An 18789-nucleotide genomic window follows, 5' to 3' on the forward strand; every position below is an offset into this window, starting at 1 on the left:
AAATAGTTGTTCCAATAGTGTTTGTCCCTCTGTATAGCTGCGGTATCTCAGCAGAACTGCACACAAATGCTGCACATGCACTATATATAAATTATTATAGGTATATTATAGGTATATCACACCCCTGCCTCAATCAGTTTTTTTGGGGGGCAACTGGTTAATCACACCAGTAGAAATTATTTGTTCCAATAGCGTTTGTCACTCTGTGTAGCTGCGGTAACGCAGCAAACCCGCAAATGCTGCACTACCTAAATGCACTATATAGAAAGTATATTATTGGTATATCACACTCCTGCTTCAATCAGTTTTTTTGGGGGGGCAACTGGTAAATCACACCGGTAGAAATTATTGGTTCCAATAGCCTTTTTCCCTCTGTATAGCTGCGGTATCTCAGCACCACCGCACACAACTGCTGCACAATACAATTGCACTATAATATACTTTCTTTGTTAGAAGGTATATTATAAGAATATTACACCCCTCAGTATGTCACACCTATCGATAGCATACCTATACCAGTCCTTAAAAGGTCTTTTGTGGCCCTATTAGCTAGCGTTTGGTGTCCCTAACAGTCTGTCCCTGCTCCACACAGCAACCTCTCCCTACACTGGCAAAACACTGAATGTAAAATGGCGGCCAGATCAGGTTTATTTATAAGGTAGGGGGTGTGTCCATGTGCTGAAACGTCTCAATTGGCTGTCCTGTACCACCTGATGGATGTGTCATGGGTCAAAGTTCTTCATAATGTAAAAGAATATGGCGGGCGCGAATATCGCAATATGTTCGCCGAACAGCGAACAAGCAAAGTTCGCCGGGAAACGACCGCCGGGCGAACCGCAAGGCCATCTCTAGTGGGGAATATTGTGAAAATTATAGCACTCGTTCATTTACATTTTAATATTATGGATCTCTATGACGTCCAATAAATATCACATCACTTAGAGCACTTGTGCAAATTAATATTTAAATTTTTACTTTCTCCACATAAAAAAGAAATTGTATAAGTTTGAGTAATCCTTGAGCCTTTTTTAAAATAAAGTCCATGTTATAACGCATCGTAGTCCTCATCATCTTCATGTTTCCGCTTTAATGAGTTGGATTCATTTGCGGAGTTCTGTGAGGACACCATGTTAGTTGTGATGAGAATATTTTTGGATCCGATCAGTGACGGGTTGATCAGGACGTTCTGCACTGTGGGCGTTGTAGATGTGGCTGTAGGATGGAAAAAGAAAAAGATATCTAAGACAAACCAGCACAATGGCTAAACAGTATTACAACATGTAAAACATAAGTATGAACGTCACTAACACAATGTTCAAGGGCATCTATCAGCAGGTTTGTACCTATGACACTGGCTGACCTGTAACATGTACGCTTGGCAGCTGAAGGCATCCGAGTTGGTCCTATGTCCATATGTGCCCGCATTGCTCAGAAATATGATGTTTTAATATAGACAAATGAGCTCTAGGAGCAATGGGGGCGTTGCTGTTACTCCTAGCGGCTCAGCTCTCTCTGTAACTGCCACGTCCTCTGCATTTTGATTGACAGGGACAGGCAGTGAAATCATAACGCCTGGCCACGTCAAAGCGCAGGAAGTGCAGCAGTTGCGGAGAGAGCCGAGTTTCGAGGAGTAAGAGCAACTCCCCCCTTGCTCCTAGTGCAGGCACGCACGGATGCTATTCCACACTGTGCAACCCTGTGCCTTTAATAAAATATAAAAAACTTCAAACGCGCCACATGGGGATTCACTCAGAGTTTGACCTGCCGCGCACTGGTGAGTACTAAAGGGCTTATTTCCCTAATATATACTCACCTAAAGAATTATTAGGAACACCTGTTCTATTTCTCATTAATGCAATTATCTAGTCAACCAATCACATGGCAGTTGCTTCAATGCATTTAGCGATGTGGTCCTGGTCAAGACAATCTCCTCAACTCCAAACTGAATGTCAGAATGGGAAAGAAAGGTGATTTAAGCAATTTTGAGCGTGGCATTGTTGTTGGTGCCAGACGGGCCGTTCTGAGTATTTCACAATCTGCTCAGTTACTGGGATTTTCACGCACAACCATTTCTAGGGTTTACAAAGAATGGTGTGAAAAGGGAAAAACATCCAGTATGCGGCAGTCCTGTGGGCAAAAATGCCTTGTGGATGCTAGAGGTCAGAGGAGAATGGGCCGACTGATTCAAGCTGATAGAAGAGCAACGTTGACTGAAATAACCACTCGTTACAACCGAGGTATGCAGCAAAGCATTTGTGAAGCCACAACACGCACAACCTTGAGGCGGATGGGCTACAACAGCAGAAGACCCCACCGGGTACCACTCATCTCCACTACAAATAGGAAAAAGAGGCTACAATTTGCACAAGCTCACCAAAATTGGACTGTTGAAGACTGGAAAAATGTTGCCTGGTCTGATGAGTCTCGATTTCTGTTGAGACATTCAAATGGTAGAGTCCGAATTTGGTGTAAACAGAATGAGAACATGTATCCATCCTCTGATGGCTACTTCCAGCAGGATAATGCACCATGTCACAAAGCTCGAATCATTTCAAATTGGTTTCTTGAACATGACAATGAGTTCACTGTACTAAAATGGCCCCCACAGTCACCAGATCTCAACCCAATAGAGCATCTTTGGGATGTGGTGGAACAGGAGCTTCGTGCCCTGGATGTGCATCCCTCAAATCTCCATCAACTGCAAGATGCTATCCTATCAATATGGGCCAACATTTCTAAAGAATGCTATCAGCACCTTGTGGAATCAATGCCACGTAGAATTAAGGCAGTTCTGAAGGCAAAAGGGGGTCCAACACCGTATTAGTATGGTGTTCCTAATAATTCTTTAGGTGAGTGTATATACGCTTATTTAGTGACCCTATAGGAACTGATCATTTGCCTGTTATATAGAAGTGGGAGATGGATGTGGTCCTATATCGAAAACAATGAAATTAGATATTGGCCTTAACCCCAAAATTGTCAGTCTGTGAGGCTCAAAGTATGTCTCAATTATTACTCATTCACCGGGTCACCGAGATAGAACATAGTCCTACTTTTTGTGGTGCAGAGCCACAGACCAGAAAGCCCACGGAAGCGCTTCGTAGTGCTTCCGATCTGTGCCCCTGCTCCGCAAAAGAGAGGTGAAGTCCTATCTTCAGTCATATCTGGGGATCACAGAAACATTCAAGTCACTGGGTCTGCACCTGCACCACGGAGTGCAATATACGAGCACTGGCCATTTGCGGTCTGCAATACGAGAACTGAGCCCTTACGTTTATCTGCACGAGCCCTAAATAGGAACCTCTTCGGGACAGATGAATCGGGGTCCATGTTCTGGAGACTTAACGATCTATTGGTAATAGTGACTCGCTCTGAAAATCAGCAGGTTTATTTCACATTTACCCTACTGTTCCTATCCTTCCATTTCATGAGACATATAGCTTTTCTGAACCAGATGTTATTCTGTTACTTTTCCTGTAAAGGTGTCTATAGAAAGCAATGCTCAGCCTGTCGTCTGTTTTTTAGGAAGCAAGCTTTGTCTTCCATTCCACAGGAGTTTGGGTCCTGGTCTCTCACTGGTTGTCTCTCTGAGGGTGGGGAATGACCGGGGGGATGGGGGTTAATGTACGTTAGATTTTTTGAAAGCTGCAGCTGCTTTATTGTTTACATCAGTGTTTTCTAAAAAATTTGAATGAAATGTATTTTTTTTAAAAACAACTTAATTTGCTTCGTTAAAGCAAATGGATCCATTGCTGTATCCATTTAAATAGTTTTCAGGTATTCAAGTGTGCACGATGGAAAGCCAGGTTGAAGGCTACAATTTGGTGTCAGGGACAACTCAAGAGTATTTGATTTTTACGTATTTTCTGCAACAATGAATGCAAAAAAGTGACATGACATAAAAGAATGACAGAATATTTACTAACCTGTCTTAACTGTTGTCTGTGAAGTTGGAATCTGAACGGTAAATCTTTGGCCAGTGAGAGCCACTGAAGTACCACCAACCTTAGAAAGAGACACGGTCTGAGCTGCAGGAGTCCCTGTGGTGAAAACAAAGACATCAAATATATCTACAATAATAAAAGACTGCAATGAAGGAGACGCTTCAGTAACATGATTACATGGAAAAATAGTGTTATCATCAAACCATTCCCTTTAATCACCGGAAATGGTCTGATAAGACCCTCAGGACCGTGGGGAACTCACAGCTTCCTGCAAGCTCAGTGGTCAGTACTGGGGTCTTAGGATTGATTCGGACCTTGGGCATTTGCATTAAAGGGGTTGTCCTGCTATATATTGATGACCTACCTATCGTCAGGATAGGTCATCAATATCAGATTGGCGGGGGCCTGATAAACATCTGATCGGTGGGGGTGCTGGGTAAGGAGGAGGAGGGGGCACTCCATGTGAGCGCTGCTTCCTGGTGGTGCGGTGTAATTATAAGTACTCTATCCATTCAGGCGTATGGAGCGAGTACTTGTCATTACACTGCACTTCAAAGACGACAGGGAGTGTAATGAAGAGGAAGCGGCACTTGCATGGAGCACTGCCGCCTCCCCTTCAAACAGCTGATAGCTGTAGGACGTCCACCAATCTGATATTGATGACCTATCCTGACAATAAGACAACCCCTTTAAATTTCCATGTTTTTCTCGTGCGTGTGATTCTTCCAGTTCCTTTGGTTTCCTCCAACATTCTAACAACATACAATACTTACAGTGTCCTATGTAATTGGTCCTAAATAGGGAGGGAATTATCTGTACAAAAAGAAGACAAGGGCGGCACTCACCGATACTTGCAGAAGTGGTTTCTTTATTCCATTTCGGTGTAAGGTAGGGAGCAGACTACATATAAGCGTGCATCAGCAGGATAAGGCGACGGCCGTTTCGCACCTCAGTGCTTCGTCTGGCTGTCGCCTTATCCTGCTGATGCACGCTTATATGTAGTCTGCTCCCTACCTTACACCGAAATGGAATAAAGAAACCACTTCTGCAAGTACCGGTGAGTGCCGCCCTTGTCTTCTTTTTGTACAAGTATAATCGCAATAGTAACAATCTAGTTACATGTTGGGCTGAGCACCACTGTCAGCACCTGGCCTAAAAAAGTTGCAAACCTGGAGTTGCTACTTTTTAAACGCCACTGCACAAAAATCTTGGCGCAAGTGGTGCTTCTACACCGCCCTCTGCACTTTCCAAAAAGGGCGTGGGCAGGGCCATCAGCCCCTGGCACATTTAACATCATTCACGCCAGTTTTTTTTTACATAAATGGTGACTGAAATCTACACCAGCTCATTTTAAGCTACTTTCACACTAGCGTTAATATTTTACACTATTGAGAGCCCATTGACAATGGGGACAAAACGTAACTGAACAGAACGGAGTGGTCCAAAATGCATTCCGTTCCGTTCTTATACCGGAGATCAAACCGCAGCATGCTTTCCGTCCTGGGATGCGGAGCAAGACGGATCCGTCATGACCCACAATGCAGGCCAATGGAGTTCATGACGGATCCGTCTTGGCTATGTTAAAGATAATACAACCGGATCCATTCATAACGGATGCAGATGGTTGTATTATCCCTGCCGGATCTAGTAAAAACGCTAGTGTGAAAGTAGCCTTAGGCGCACAGACTGCCAGAGGAAGCACCTAATTTATGACAACCCCTGCACGTCTGATATATTTACACACAGTTATCAGAGCTCCCTCTAAATAACCCTAACTGTAGTCCACTCATTACATTTACTACTTTGGTCATCCGCCATATTATAATAAGGAAATTAAACTCCATGTGGGACAGAGGCCGATGAGAATAGTCATCTCTGTCAGTGCTAATGGGACAGAGACTACAAGCTTTCATAAAGCTGTCCTGCATCTAAAGGATTCACATAACATCATTGTTCTAGAATAAGACTATTTAAAGGAGATTTCTAGAACTGTTGATGACCTATACTTGAGATAAGTAATCCATATCAGACCGGCAGGGATCCGACTTCTGGCACCCCCCGAGGAGCAGCTGTTTTCACAAGCACCAGGACTGCACAGCTCTGTCCGCGGTCAATTTAAAGGAAGCAATGCTGCAACGAAATCGCTTCCTGGTATGAAGTCACATAATGTCTCTTGATCTCTCAGCAGATCATCATGCAACATACACTCATGGACTCCTTAGAAACAGGAGCCGCAGACTTCACTATTCAGAGCCGCAGAGTGACTATGCTGTGATTTCTTCACAGTTCCCTATATGGTACTTTGTTTAGTGAATTCTAATTTTACCCAGAAGTACGACCCCTGCTGCCTTGCAGGCTATCCTACTAATAGCAACAGGAGCCTCCAGTCCTCAGGGCCCAGCAGCCTGTACGGTTTTCAGGATTCCTTCAGTATTGAGCAGGCGATAAAATTCGTGTCCATGCATCACCATTTACTTCAGGTATTTATTCTTTGGGATAGTCTCAAATCATGACCGACAGGTGGGCGCTGAGGACTGGAGATGGGGAACACTGCCTTAGAACATCAATCCGAAGAGTAAAAACAGAACAAAAATAACTTACCAAGAGCTGTGCTGCTTACCTATTGTTGGCGTGCTGGGTCGGCTTGATACGGTCCCCACACTTAATCTTGGGACAGTTATTCTGCTTCCAGATGACGGAATCTGTTACAGAGAGAAATGCAGAAAACATAAGCAATATACAATTATACCATACACACAATATACAAACCATCTACAGTCTCACAAGTACAGCAGATTAGTCACTTTTGCATATCTGCTGCCATTACGAGAGGCACCTGAAAAACCTCTCTCTCTCCTGCAGATCTTGTGATTATACACAGCAGAATAGGTCATCAATATAACCTGCCTGAGAACACCTTTAAATCCGCAGCGCGTCAATCCTGTCAATTACCGCTGCATATTCTGCCAAGCAAGGGGTAAAATCCACATGTTGCTAATGAGGATTTTGGCACTGACTCATTGTAGATTTTCTGCGTATTACATGTGTATCTGCTAATTTGTCTGAGGAAAATCTGCATCTTAATACAGTACCAGCTAAGTAGACGAGTGCTTAAAGAGGACCTTTCACCAGTCCTGACATTACAATATAAGTAAATGGCACTGTAGGACATTATTAGTAGATGTCATTTTTTTTTCAGATAGGCTGCTCTGTTTCCCCTTCTGTGCCCCTCGTTCTGGTTTCACGCTCTGTATGCTAATAGACAGCATCCGTACAGGGAGGAGGAGACGCCAGCTTTTATCGGGGGCGTCTCCTTCTCCCAGGCTGTAGCGCTGTCCAATCACAGCGCAGAGCTCACAGCCTGGGAGAAAAAAGGCTGTGAGCTCTGCGCTGCAATTGGACAGCGCTACAGCCTGGGAGAAGGAGACGCCCAGGAGAAAAAAAAGGAAGGCTCCTCCCAGTGTTACCAAGTCAGCGAAAATACCGGGGGACATAGCGGGAGAACGGAGCGGCGCCCCGGAATAATATTAAGTGCAGTGAGATGCCTTGGCGCCACTCTACATAGCCTGATAGTTATCTTACAATGTTTGGGCCGATGAAAGGTCCTCTAACATATGCAGGGAATTTGTTAAGTTATCCGCATGCAAAGCCACATAAAATACAATGCTGTGTGCCCAGCAGATAGCGTATTTTTTACCCCATAAGACGCACTTTGCCCCCCCCCCAAAACGGTACCGGAGGACCAGGAAGCGGTGAAGGCTCTGTACTCACCGCTTCCTGGTCCTTGGCTGTCAGCTGTGCAGTGGCTGCTCACAGCATGAGGGCGCAATGTGACATCACGCTGTGCGCCTCAGTTCACAGCATAGCCGGCGGCAAGAAGAGCAGAAGGAGCGCCGAAGGTGAGGAGCGGTGGTGTCCGGAGCAGGAGAGGTAACTGGTAGCACGAGGCTGGGGGCTGCAGACACGAGGCTGGGGGCTGCAGGCACGGGGCTGGGGGCTGCAGACACGGGGCTGGGGGCTGCAGACACGGGGCTGGGGGCTGCAGACACGGGGCTGGGGGCTGCAGACACGGGGCTGGGGGCTGCAGACACGGGGCTGGGGGCTGCAGACACGGGGCTGGGGGCTGCAGACACGGGGCTGGGGGCTGCAGACACGGGGCTGGGGGCTGCAGACACGAGGCTGGGGGCTGCAGACATGAGGCTGGGGGCTGCAGACACGAGGCTGATCTGAGGTCTAATGAAAAATATTTTTTTCCTATTTTCCTACTAGGTGCGTTTTATAGAGCGAAAAATACGGTAACTATTCCCAGGCACATACCTTTTTCGTTATTGTTTTCAGTCTGTAGTTTGGCGCAGTCAGGCAGTATCTATCTGGTGGCAGCCGGGGTCCAGCATAGGGTTTGATTAATGGTAGAGGAGTCTGGTTCTTCTGTCTCGATATATCTAGTAAAAACTAAGGCACAGAAAAAAACAAAAAAACTCATAAGTATAAATTCTACTGTAAACAAATTTATATTTACATCACCATAAAAAAAACAATCATTTTGCAAGCACTTTATTCATTTTGGACCCAATTTCATTCATTTTTTGTCTCCATAGTCTAAGTTTTATAACTTGTAATTTGTCATCATTGTGGCCGCATTAGGACGATATGATAGTTAATATGCGGATGTGCATGGCTACATTTATAGTCACAGAAAATAATGCACTATAGTAATAGATGCAAGCATAACATATGGACTAAGCCCTCACTCTAATGATAAAATCTGAGACTCTTAGCCAATACATTTTGATCAAAACACATCTGTGCCCACCTACCCAGCGCCAAGGTGGTCTCAGTCCAGGCAGGTCCTACGCTAAACCTACCTATGCCGTTATGTTTTGATCAAAATGTATTGGCTAAGAGTCTCAGATTTTATCATTAGAGTGATGGCTTAGGGCATATGTTATGTTTGCTTCTATTACTATAGTGCATTATTCTCTGTGACTTTATAAATTTGGAATTTACCCTTTTTTGGGGTCCATACACTCTTCAACACTGACATAGCAACACCAAGAAGGACAAGACATAAGGTTATACAAACGGAGGAAGTAGCAGGTATCGTTAAGATCTGCAGATGATTACTGTAGTTTTGGCATTATGACGTAATTTTTTTTCTCCCAAAAGTGGGGGAAAATGGCAGTGCATTTTATAAAGCGAATATTAATGAGCGTTTCCATTATGGAAGCACTTACTAGTATGCAAAAGGAGCGGGGTGTGAGACGTTGCCTATATCTGTCCTCCCTGGTCTTCTCTAGGCCATTCTGCACTGTCCTGACTGCATACAGCGTAAGGACGTACTGAGCCCTCTATGACACAGTCAGGTGACAGTGCAACGTGGGCCCAGAGAAGATCAAAATCCTGAATATCGACCGATAATATCGGTAAAACCGATAATCGGTCGATCCCTATTATAAAGCGAAAAATACAGTAAATTTTTAAGCACCTAGCTCCAATCTGTGACATGTGGGATGGGCATAACAGCCAGATGGAAAGTAACGTTTTTTTTTTAGCCACATGAAGCCTCTAAAATTGGATCATGTTGTGTGGGATGATTGTGCGATGCCTCCTCAACAAGCCAGTTATCTCCACCTGTCACAAACTGAGAGGGACAGAATCCTTGAACTGAGAGGCCTTGGTTTATCACTCCAGTAGGTCTCTATGCACCTAGGCTGAGATGTCAGCACTGTTCAACGGTGCGTGTTCAAGTGATTGGGAGAATAACAAGGAATTAGAATGACAGCAAGAGGTGCATAGAGATGAACCTCTGCACGGATCATCGGATTAGAAGAATGGCAAATTCTGTACTGTAAGTGAAATTGGATATCACATCCCAAGCCTAGGGCGGCAAACAATGTCTACACAAACCATCAGAAGGTGTCTGCACGACCCTGGGCTATGAGCAAGATGTCCAGCCACAGGTGTCCCACTGACCTCACACCACCAGTCTCAAAGGCCATCATGGAGGTCTGTCTTCTTCAGTAATGAGTATTACTTTTGTCTCTGACGCCATGATAGCTGGAGATTGGCCTGGAGACCACGTGGGCAACGACATGAAAAGGCCTTCACAAGGGTACGTCACACTAGTCCTACTCCTCATACCACTTTTCACTGATTTTACTTCCACCGACACATTCTGGCAAACTGTCAGGATAGAAGAACGAACTGTGCTGATGGTTTATCCATCTCAAAGATTGCTTATAATTTATATAAGTCTAGCTGTCTAGGTCTGTATGGCTGTTCAGCCTCTGAAAGTAAACAAGAATGTTCCCATTTACTGACAGCATGCAGAGGTCCCAAATAGGTGAGGAAGTTGAAGGGTTCCCCAAAGTAGAATACTGATGCCCTAACCTCAGGATCAGCCACCGATATCAGACTTGTGGAGGTCTCGCTCACAATGCCCCCACTGACCAGGCAGAGCGCCATAGTTTTCCTGGTGGTTGTGCTTGGTACTGCAAGCACTGGAAAACCCATGTTAAACACAAAGTATAACAGAAATGTGCAGAATTTTTCATTACACAGCAATAAAGCTTTATCTACAGACCTAGAAAAACTCTTTAATGTCCACTTTGTGAATATATTTCAGTACTGCCGTACACTACTGTGTAATGTCATAAGACCTTGATAAACTTCCTCTGGACTTACCTTAGCCCACACAGAACCCCCCCCCCCAATCTGGTGCCAATAGGTAGTGATGCAAGTACCGGCTTCCATAGGCTTTCCAAGATGGTGCTTCTGTCTTCTATTGTGCGTGTGCTGAAAGCATTGAGTGCAAGCAGCGATACAGGAGACCAGGGGAAGTAATGGACAACCTGTATCAGCGCTGAACGCTTTCAGTGCATGCGCAGTGGAGGACAGATGCACCATCTTGGAAGGGCAATCGACACTGGTGCTTGTTTACATCACTGCCCATGGGCACCGAGCAAACCAACTAATTTTGGACCAAAATAAGTCCAGAGGAAACTCGGCAAGTTCATATGCGGACACCCCCTTGTCATTCGCCTCCACAGCGATATATAAAACCCAACACTCACGTCTCTTGGAGGAGGCGATGTAAATGACTGGTCTGTTCTACATTGAATCGCCAGCCTGACGTCATCGGCATCAATATTATTCTTCTTGGCATGACTGGAGTAAATCTTGGCATCTTCCAGAATCGACGTCACATATCCTAAATAATGACAAGAATGGTTTTCTCAAAATAAGACACAGTTAAATATTTTCTGTGTGTAAAAATCAACCTCACATTCCTTTCATGCTACTCTGCACACTCTGGAGTGACATGGTGACGTGAGGTCCTCAGCCTGAAAGCTTCAGGAATTAAATCTGAGGGTCAGAGAACAAATCCAATGTTCAGAAACATTGGATTACACTTACCGGTAATCGGTTTTCTTTGAACCTATGACCGCCCCCCTGGAGAGACCGCCTCCACCTCCTCAGGACAGGAAACAGGAACCAGAACCGCCTTTTAACCCCTTAAGGACCCTGCCAGACTGATTTTTGCAAATCTGACATGTGTCACTTTATGTGGTGATAACTTTAAAACGCTTTTACTGATCCAAGCCATTCTGAGACTGTTTTCTCGTCACATATTGTACTTCATGACAGTGGTAAATTGGAATCAAAATATTTAATTTTTAATTTAAAACAAAATACCAAATTTACCAAAAATTTAGAAAAATTTGCAACTTTCCAAATTTCTATTTCTCTGCTTTTAAAACAGATAGCGATACCTCATATAATAGTTATTACTTTACATTTCCCATATATGTCTACTTCATGTTTGGATCATTTTGTGAATGCCATTTTATTTTTTGGGGATGTTAGAAGGCTTTGAAGCAAAACTTTTTAGGGACCAGTTCAGGTCTAAAGTCACTTTGTGAGGCTTACATAATAGAAACCACCCAAAAATGACCTCATTTTAGAAACTACACCCCTCAAGGTATTAAAAACTGATCTAACCAACGTTGTTAACCCTTTAGGTGTTCTACAAGATTTTATTGAAAATTTCAGAATTTCACTTTTTTTGGCAGATTTTCAATTTTCATCTTTTTTTTCCGGTGATTGTCTTAGGTAGGGTATCATTTTTGCGGGATGAGATGACAGTTTGTTTGGTATAATTTTGGGGCGCGTATGACTTTTTGATCGCTTGCTATTACACTTTTTGTGATGTAAGGTGACAAAAAAATGGCTTTTTTGACCTTTTTTTTTTTTTTTTTTTTTTTTTAAACAGTGTTCACCCGAGGGGTTAGGTCATGTGGTATTCTTATAGAGCAGGTTGTTATGGACGCAGCAATACCTAATATGTATCCTTTTTGATGACAGGTTCCCTTTAAACTCAAATAAGGCACTTAATGCTGAAATCTGAACTTTTAAATTGCTGGGCCAAAGTTTTTTGTTCTATCCTTCCGGTAGGAAATCTAATACTAGCGGGATGTCAGGAGCTTCTAGCACATCCACAGGTTTCTTGGCGAATCTGAAAAAAGTCCTCCAAACTCTAAGGTAGACCTTAGAAGTGACCTCCTTCTGACTGGCCAAGAGAGTGCTAACTACATCCTCGGAAAGACCTCTTTTCTTTAAAATCTCCCTCTCAATAACCAGGCAGTCAGGAGCAGATACTTCACCTCCGGGTGAAAAACTGGAACCTGGGACAGAAGCGCCTGAGATTCTTGAAGCACCCATGGTGTTGCTATCGACATCTTGCGGAGCCATGAAAACCACACCCTTCTCGGCCAAAAAGGAGCTATAACTATTACTGTGGCCTCCTCCTTTTTGATTTTCTTGAGGACTCTTGGTAGCATTTTTAGTGGGGGAAAGGCATACAGAAGGCCCAAGATTGAGCCAGTGCATCCACAGCTCTCGGATGCTCCACCGGAGAAAGGGAAAAGAAGACTTCTACCTTCCTGTTTTCCCTGGTGGCAAAGAGATCTATCTCTGAAGTACCCCATAATGCTGCCACCTGATTGAAAAACCCCTGATCTAAGGACCATTCTCCCTGGAACAGTTGATGACGACTGAGGAAGTCCGCTTTCACATTGTCCGAACCCCTTAGATGTACTGCAGAAAGAGATAATAGAGAAGCTTCTGCTAGGCTGAAAATCTGATGGGAGAGAGACATTAGGCCCCGAGCCCTTGTACCTCCCTGCCGCTTGATATAGGCCACTGCTGTTGTGTTGTCCGAATAGACCCTTACATTCCTGCCTCTGATGGTCGGGAGACTCTGTACTAAGGCTATCCTGATTGCATCCAATTCCATGAAATTGTGTGAATGGGACAGAGATCTGCTGTCCCAAATCCCCTGCAAAAGCAAGGACACAACATGGGCTCCCCAACCGGATGGGCTTGCACCCGTGGTTAAGGGGAGAACCGTCTCCCTGGTCCCAGGAACTCCTCTTTCTAGATTTTTTAGATCCATCCACCACCCCAAGGAATCTAAGGTCTGGGAGGATAGAGATATCTCTGTGTCCAGAGAGGGGAGACTTCTGTCCCAATCTCGCAGGATCTGAAGCTGAAGAAGCCTTGAATGGTACTGGGCCCATTCCACCTCTGCAAAAAGAGACAGATGACCTCCGACAGGTGCTCTGGCGTCATTGGGACTGCTTTTTTGTGGTGTCTGACCCGAAAAAAAGAAATCCCTTACTTTTCTTATTCGGACCTGCAAATAGTTTCTCTTTCTTTGCCCCTAAAGCTCCCCTTATTAAATCTGGGACAGAAAGACTTCCTGGGTGCCTGACTAACAGAGGGAAAGCCCTTCTTTCTGTCCGAGGCCTTTTCTAGTAAGTCGTCAAGGACGGGCCCAAAGACTGTCATTGATAAGGGATAGCACAAAGTGTTGCCTTGAAACTAGCATCCCCATTGCAGCTCTTCAACCAAATAACCTTATACAATAAAGTTGGATAAGGTGGAAGCGTCAGCTAAGAAATCCAAGGCATTACTTATAAGAGGGAAGGAAGACCGTAACTAATCCCTACGGGTACCCCCTTTAATGTGAGCCTCTAACTCCCCCAGCCACACTTTTAGTGATCTGGCAACAGACGTAGCCGCAATAGCAGGTTTAAAAGCCACTGCAGAGGCTTCCCAATTTTTCTTTACGTGAACCTCTGCTCTCCTATCCATCGAGTCCTTGAGCGAACCCATGTCCTCAAAGAGGAAGGTCGGCTTTTTTGGACATTTTTGCTACTCGGGCATCAAGCTTTGGGGCCCTATCCCAGGGGGAAGACAACTCCTCATCAAACGGATACTTCCGCTTCACCAAAGAAGGGACGGAAAACTTCCTATCCGGCCTTTTCCATTCTCTGGCAATCACATCTTGAATGTTCTTATGCACATCAAACACCTTCCTCTTCTTGGGAGCTAACCCTTCAAACATAGAGTCCTGGACTGAATGCTGTGGTCTCTGATCGTCCAACCCCATAGACATCCGAACCGCCTTTACTAGGGAATTAGTATTTTCCACAGGAAAAAGTGGTCTCCCTGCAGCCTCGTCTGTTGACCCCCACTCCTTTTTTTCGCAGGCCAGAAAGTATCTCACCATCACTGGAGGGGGAGTCTTTTGCAGCAGCTGTGGAAGTACTGGGGCGGTGCATTCTCAGACCGCTAACCGACTCCCTGACCTCTTCACGTATCATCTGTTTTATGCTGCCCATAAAAGATGGAGCTTCCTCTTCCATTAATTTGCTGATACACCCCTTAAAGAGGACCCCTTTAATTGACTTCACAATAAGGCGTTCCCAGAGAGAGAAAAAAATAAATAATCTGCAGGATGCAATAAAAGTGGCTGTACCACAAACGACACTTATCCCATATCCACAGAATAGGGCATATGTACCCCCATCCATCACAAGAATGGGTGCCCTGTGTTCCCCTGTATGAATAGAGCGTCCGGTAGCTCTTGTAAGCCGCAGCTAATGGACCACCAGAGATGGCCAGGTTCTGTGCTCAGTTATTTCCAGAAGTCCCATACAGTTGAATGGATCATCAAGCAAGTGCAGCCACTCAAATGCGGACCCCCATTCTCTTGATTGGTGGGGGGCCCAGTGGTAGGACCCCGTCGATCAGACACTTCTCCCCCTGACCTGTGGATAAGGAATTAGTGTGTTTCATGGGGCAACCCCCTTTAAAAAAGGTAAAAACATGCAGATGTAGATGCTGTCCAGATGGAGGTATCGCTTGGTACAGTTTAGGCTCACAGAAGGGTAAGGATGCGTCAGAAAACGGTCAGCGCTGACGCCAGCTTCGTTCACATCCACATCAGGGCCTTCCGCCACAGGAAGAGAAAAACGTGACTGACCAACCGCGCCCAACAAACCCCATTTACTATAATGGGGTCAGTCAAGTGTCTAGCAATGGTGCCCATTATTTTACCAAAGTACATTTTCGACCACGTCTTTACCACACTGTGAACAAACCTTAAGACGCACTGCGACAGCCTGCGATTTACTTACTGTACGTGAACTCCAGCATCTGGTTAATGACCCTCGGCTCATACTCTGTAATCCCCATATCCTTCAGAATCTGGGCCATAACCTGTAAATAGAAAACGGAGTCAGCATGACGCGTTATTACAGAATAACTCGGTAATAGTGCCCCCCACAGGCACAATCAGGTCTGGTAATGGCAGGGTGCTGGGGGTCCTACCACTACATTTAAAGGGGCTTTTGAGCCCCATGAAATCATTTAGCAGCTGACAATGGTAGAAAACCCCTTTCCTCTGTGCTGTCCCATATACTCCTCATGGGGATATCTGCTGTCAATCACGCCCCATACAATGACGTCCCGTCCTGAACCTCTTTCCAACACTGAAGGGCTCTGCGGGAACTGGCAGATAAAAAAGATCACTTTACAGCCATATATTATTTAACCCCTTATTGGAATGCATTGGCTGTATGAGTAATACTGTGTGTATTAGGCTCCATTCACACGTCCGTGGTGTGTTGCGGATCCGCAACACACCCGCCCGGCACCCCTATAGAAATGCCTATTCTTGTCCGCAAGCTGCGGACAAGAATAGGACATGTTCTATCTTTTGCGGAGCTGCGGACCTGAAGATCGGGGCCGCGCTCCGCAAATGCGGATGCTGACAGCACACTGTGTGCTGTCCGCATCCATTCCGTCCCCATAGAAAATGAATGGGTCCGCACCCGTTCCGCAAAATTGCGGAACGAATGCGGACCCATTTGCGGACGTGTGAATGGAGCCTTACTCATACAGCTTCCGGCCTGTGAGATACCGGTACGCCACGTTTGCCGAGTCCTTAAAGGGACACTGACAGGCCCAATAAGCATAATTAGCTATATATATGAATGCACAGGTCTTCTAATGTGCATTAAAAACATATAAGTCTAACCCCTGTCCACCTTCTAAATACAGCAAACTGATGTTTTATAACCTGATAGAATCGTCTTCTTTCTGCCCAAGGGGCGGCGTTTCAGCTTCACTTCTGCCCCGTCAGCCGCCCCCCAACTGCCGTTTTGAAGCGCCGCCCAGCTCATCAATATTCACTTCGCTGGGCGGCTTCTGCTGTCCCCCGACGTTCCGAGATCCGGCTATGGGCATCGGACTCACTTTCAGCTTCTGCGCATGCGCCCGGCACTCACTCGCCGGGATGACATCGCGCCTGCGTCCCCTCTGCTTCTTTGAGGCCGCTTCAGCCTCTCCGTTCTGCGCCGGGCACAATTGGCCAGCACACAGAAGCCGCCCAGCGAAGTGAATATTGATGAGCTGGGCGGCACTTCAAAAGGGCTCTTGGGGGTCGGCTGGCTGGGCAGAAGTGAAGCTGAAACGCCGCCCCTTGGGCAGAAAGAAGAGCGATTACTTTAGGTTATAAAACATGAGTTTGCAGTATTTATAAGGTGGACAGGGGTTATACTTATATGTTTTTAATACACATTAGAAGACCTGTGCAGTCATATATATAGATAATTATGCTTATTGGGCCTGTCAGTGTCCCTTTAAGAAGGACTCGGCAAACGTGGCGTATCGGTACGTCCTAAGTTCCTAAGGGGTTAAAAGGGGTTTTCTGGGAGTGTTTTTTTTTTTTTTTTTTTACCAATGACCTAGGTTAGGATAGGTCATTAGTACCTGATCAGTGGGGGTCTGACACCTAGAACCCCCCCAGGCTTCTCACAGCGCCGTACATTGTGTAGTGGCTGTGCTTGGTATTGCAGCTCAGCCCCATTCACTTCAAGGGGGCTGAGCTGCGCCTAGGCCGCGTGACGTCACATGGCCAAGGCAAAGTGGCGGGGGGGCAGGGCTTTCAAATTCCTTGATACTTTGGGACATGATTTTTGAAGGCAATACCGCAGTTTGTGCTCAGTCATCAATGCAATTGGGCTATCCTAAGGGAGAGGCCATCAATATCTGATCGGAGGGGCCCAGGTCCCGGCACTGCTCCTAATCAGCTGTTAGACGACCGCGACACTCCAGCTTACAAAGCACAGTGCCATACATGGTATAGTGGCTATGCTTGGTATTGCAGCCCAGGCCCATTCATTTGAATGAGACCGAGCCCCAAATAGGACATGTGGCCAATGAAGAGGCCAGGGTGCTCACCAGAACGCCGCAGCCTCTTTAAACAGCTGATCGGCAGGGGTGCCAGGAGTCGGACCCCCAACATCCTGAGACTAGATCATCAATACCCCAGACAACCCCTTTGATTCCTGCATTATATACATAAGCACAGCGCCATACACAAGTGTGGCCGTGTCTGGTACTGCAGGTAAGTGATGAGACTATGTTCCTTCTATGTCCAGCATATCAGCTTGGGCGTGGCCTAAACACTAAGGGGCGGGGCATGTCTCAATATGTTGCTAGCATATACAGTGACCTGAAAAATAAAAGTGATGTATCTCTATAACACCTGACACCAAGGCAATGAGGCCAACAGCTGTCCCAATCCAGCCCTGTGTCAGGGACTCCCTTTTCCAGAGCACCCCGTCCATCACCAGGGACTATCGTCTACAGCTTTACGTAAAGTGGACCTCCCCTCTAAGCAGTGAATGCTAGGACGGAAGAAGTTAACTCCCCGCAGGAGAGATGTGTCAGGAGAGGTAACAGCCGGTGGTCGTGCTGCAGTACATCCCGCCATGCTGGGCTATGTAGTCCCTCAGCCGCCCTGTAATTGCAGCTCCCCACCCCCTGCACCTGAGCATCCTTTGGAGCGCTCTTGGGTGACGCCATCTTCGCCTGCTCCATAGCCTCCAACATTGATTCTGACTGACTTCCGGCACCGGACCAAGAAGACACCCAGCAGTCGGGCGGCAGCGTCCAACTTCCGTCAGGCGAGGAGCGCCATCTATGTAGAGGAAGTGCGGCGTCGTAGTAGAGAGCGCCACCTGCTGGTGTCAGTGAGAACTGCGCGTTTCTCTCCGTATTTGAAGAGAAGAGCGTGGCACAGGGGCCCCAGAAAACGCAGGGTGCAACTGCTGTGTGACAGGGTGTGCAGGAGGATCGGGCTGCCTGTGTGACAGGGTGTGCGGGAGGATGGGGCTGCCCTGTGTGACAGGGTGTGCGGGAGGATGGGGCTGCCTGTGTGACAGGGTGTGCAGGAGGATGGGGCTGCCTGTGTGACAGGGTGTGCGGGAGGAACGGGGCTGCACTGTGTGACTGGGTGTGCGGGAGGATGGGGCTGCCTGTGTGACAGGGTGTGCGGGAGGATGGGGCTGCCTGTGTGACAGGGTGTGCGGGAGGATGGGGCTGCCTGTGTGACAGGGTGTGCAGGAGGATCGGGCTGCCTGTGTGACAGGGTGTGCGGGAGGATGGGGCTGCCTGTGTGACAGGGTGTGCGGGAGGATGGGGCTGCCTGTGT

General features: G+C 46.4%; 1 protein-coding gene across 1 annotated transcript; it reads right to left on the reverse strand.

Moving 5' to 3' along the window:
• Positions 1 to 734: 734 nt before the first annotated feature.
• On the reverse strand, positions 735 to 18266 carry LOC120977702 (transcription initiation factor TFIID subunit 9-like). Its single transcript, XM_040405754.1, has 7 exons — positions 18126 to 18266; positions 15428 to 15509; positions 11018 to 11154; positions 8262 to 8396; positions 6565 to 6646; positions 3927 to 4040; positions 735 to 1212 (listed from the first exon to the last, which is right to left on the reverse strand). The coding sequence occupies exons 1-7, from the start codon at positions 18186 to 18188 to the stop codon at positions 1046 to 1048; spliced, it is 780 nt and encodes a 259-aa protein (XP_040261688.1). The 5' UTR covers positions 18189 to 18266; the 3' UTR covers positions 735 to 1045.
• Between the last annotated feature and the right edge of the window lie 523 nt (positions 18267 to 18789).

The sequence above is a fragment of the Bufo bufo genome, chromosome 8, assembly GCF_905171765.1.
Source record: "Bufo bufo chromosome 8, aBufBuf1.1, whole genome shotgun sequence".
NCBI classification, from domain to species: Eukaryota; Metazoa; Chordata; class Amphibia; order Anura; family Bufonidae; genus Bufo; species Bufo bufo.

Bases quoted from the DNA above. Each gene is read 5' to 3' on its own strand.
- LOC120977702 (XM_040405754.1), bottom strand. From the start codon at position 18,188: ATGTTGGAGGCTATGGAGCAGGCGAAGATGGCGTCACCCAAGAGCGCT. The intron at 11,155-15,427 runs GTAAGTAAATCG...GTCATTATTTAG, and splicing joins GATGCTGGAGTTCACGTACA to GATATGTGACGTCGATTCTG. The intron at 1,213-3,926 runs GTTAGTAAATAT...TCCATCCTACAG, and splicing joins ACAGACAACAGTTAAGACAG to CCACATCTACAACGCCCACA.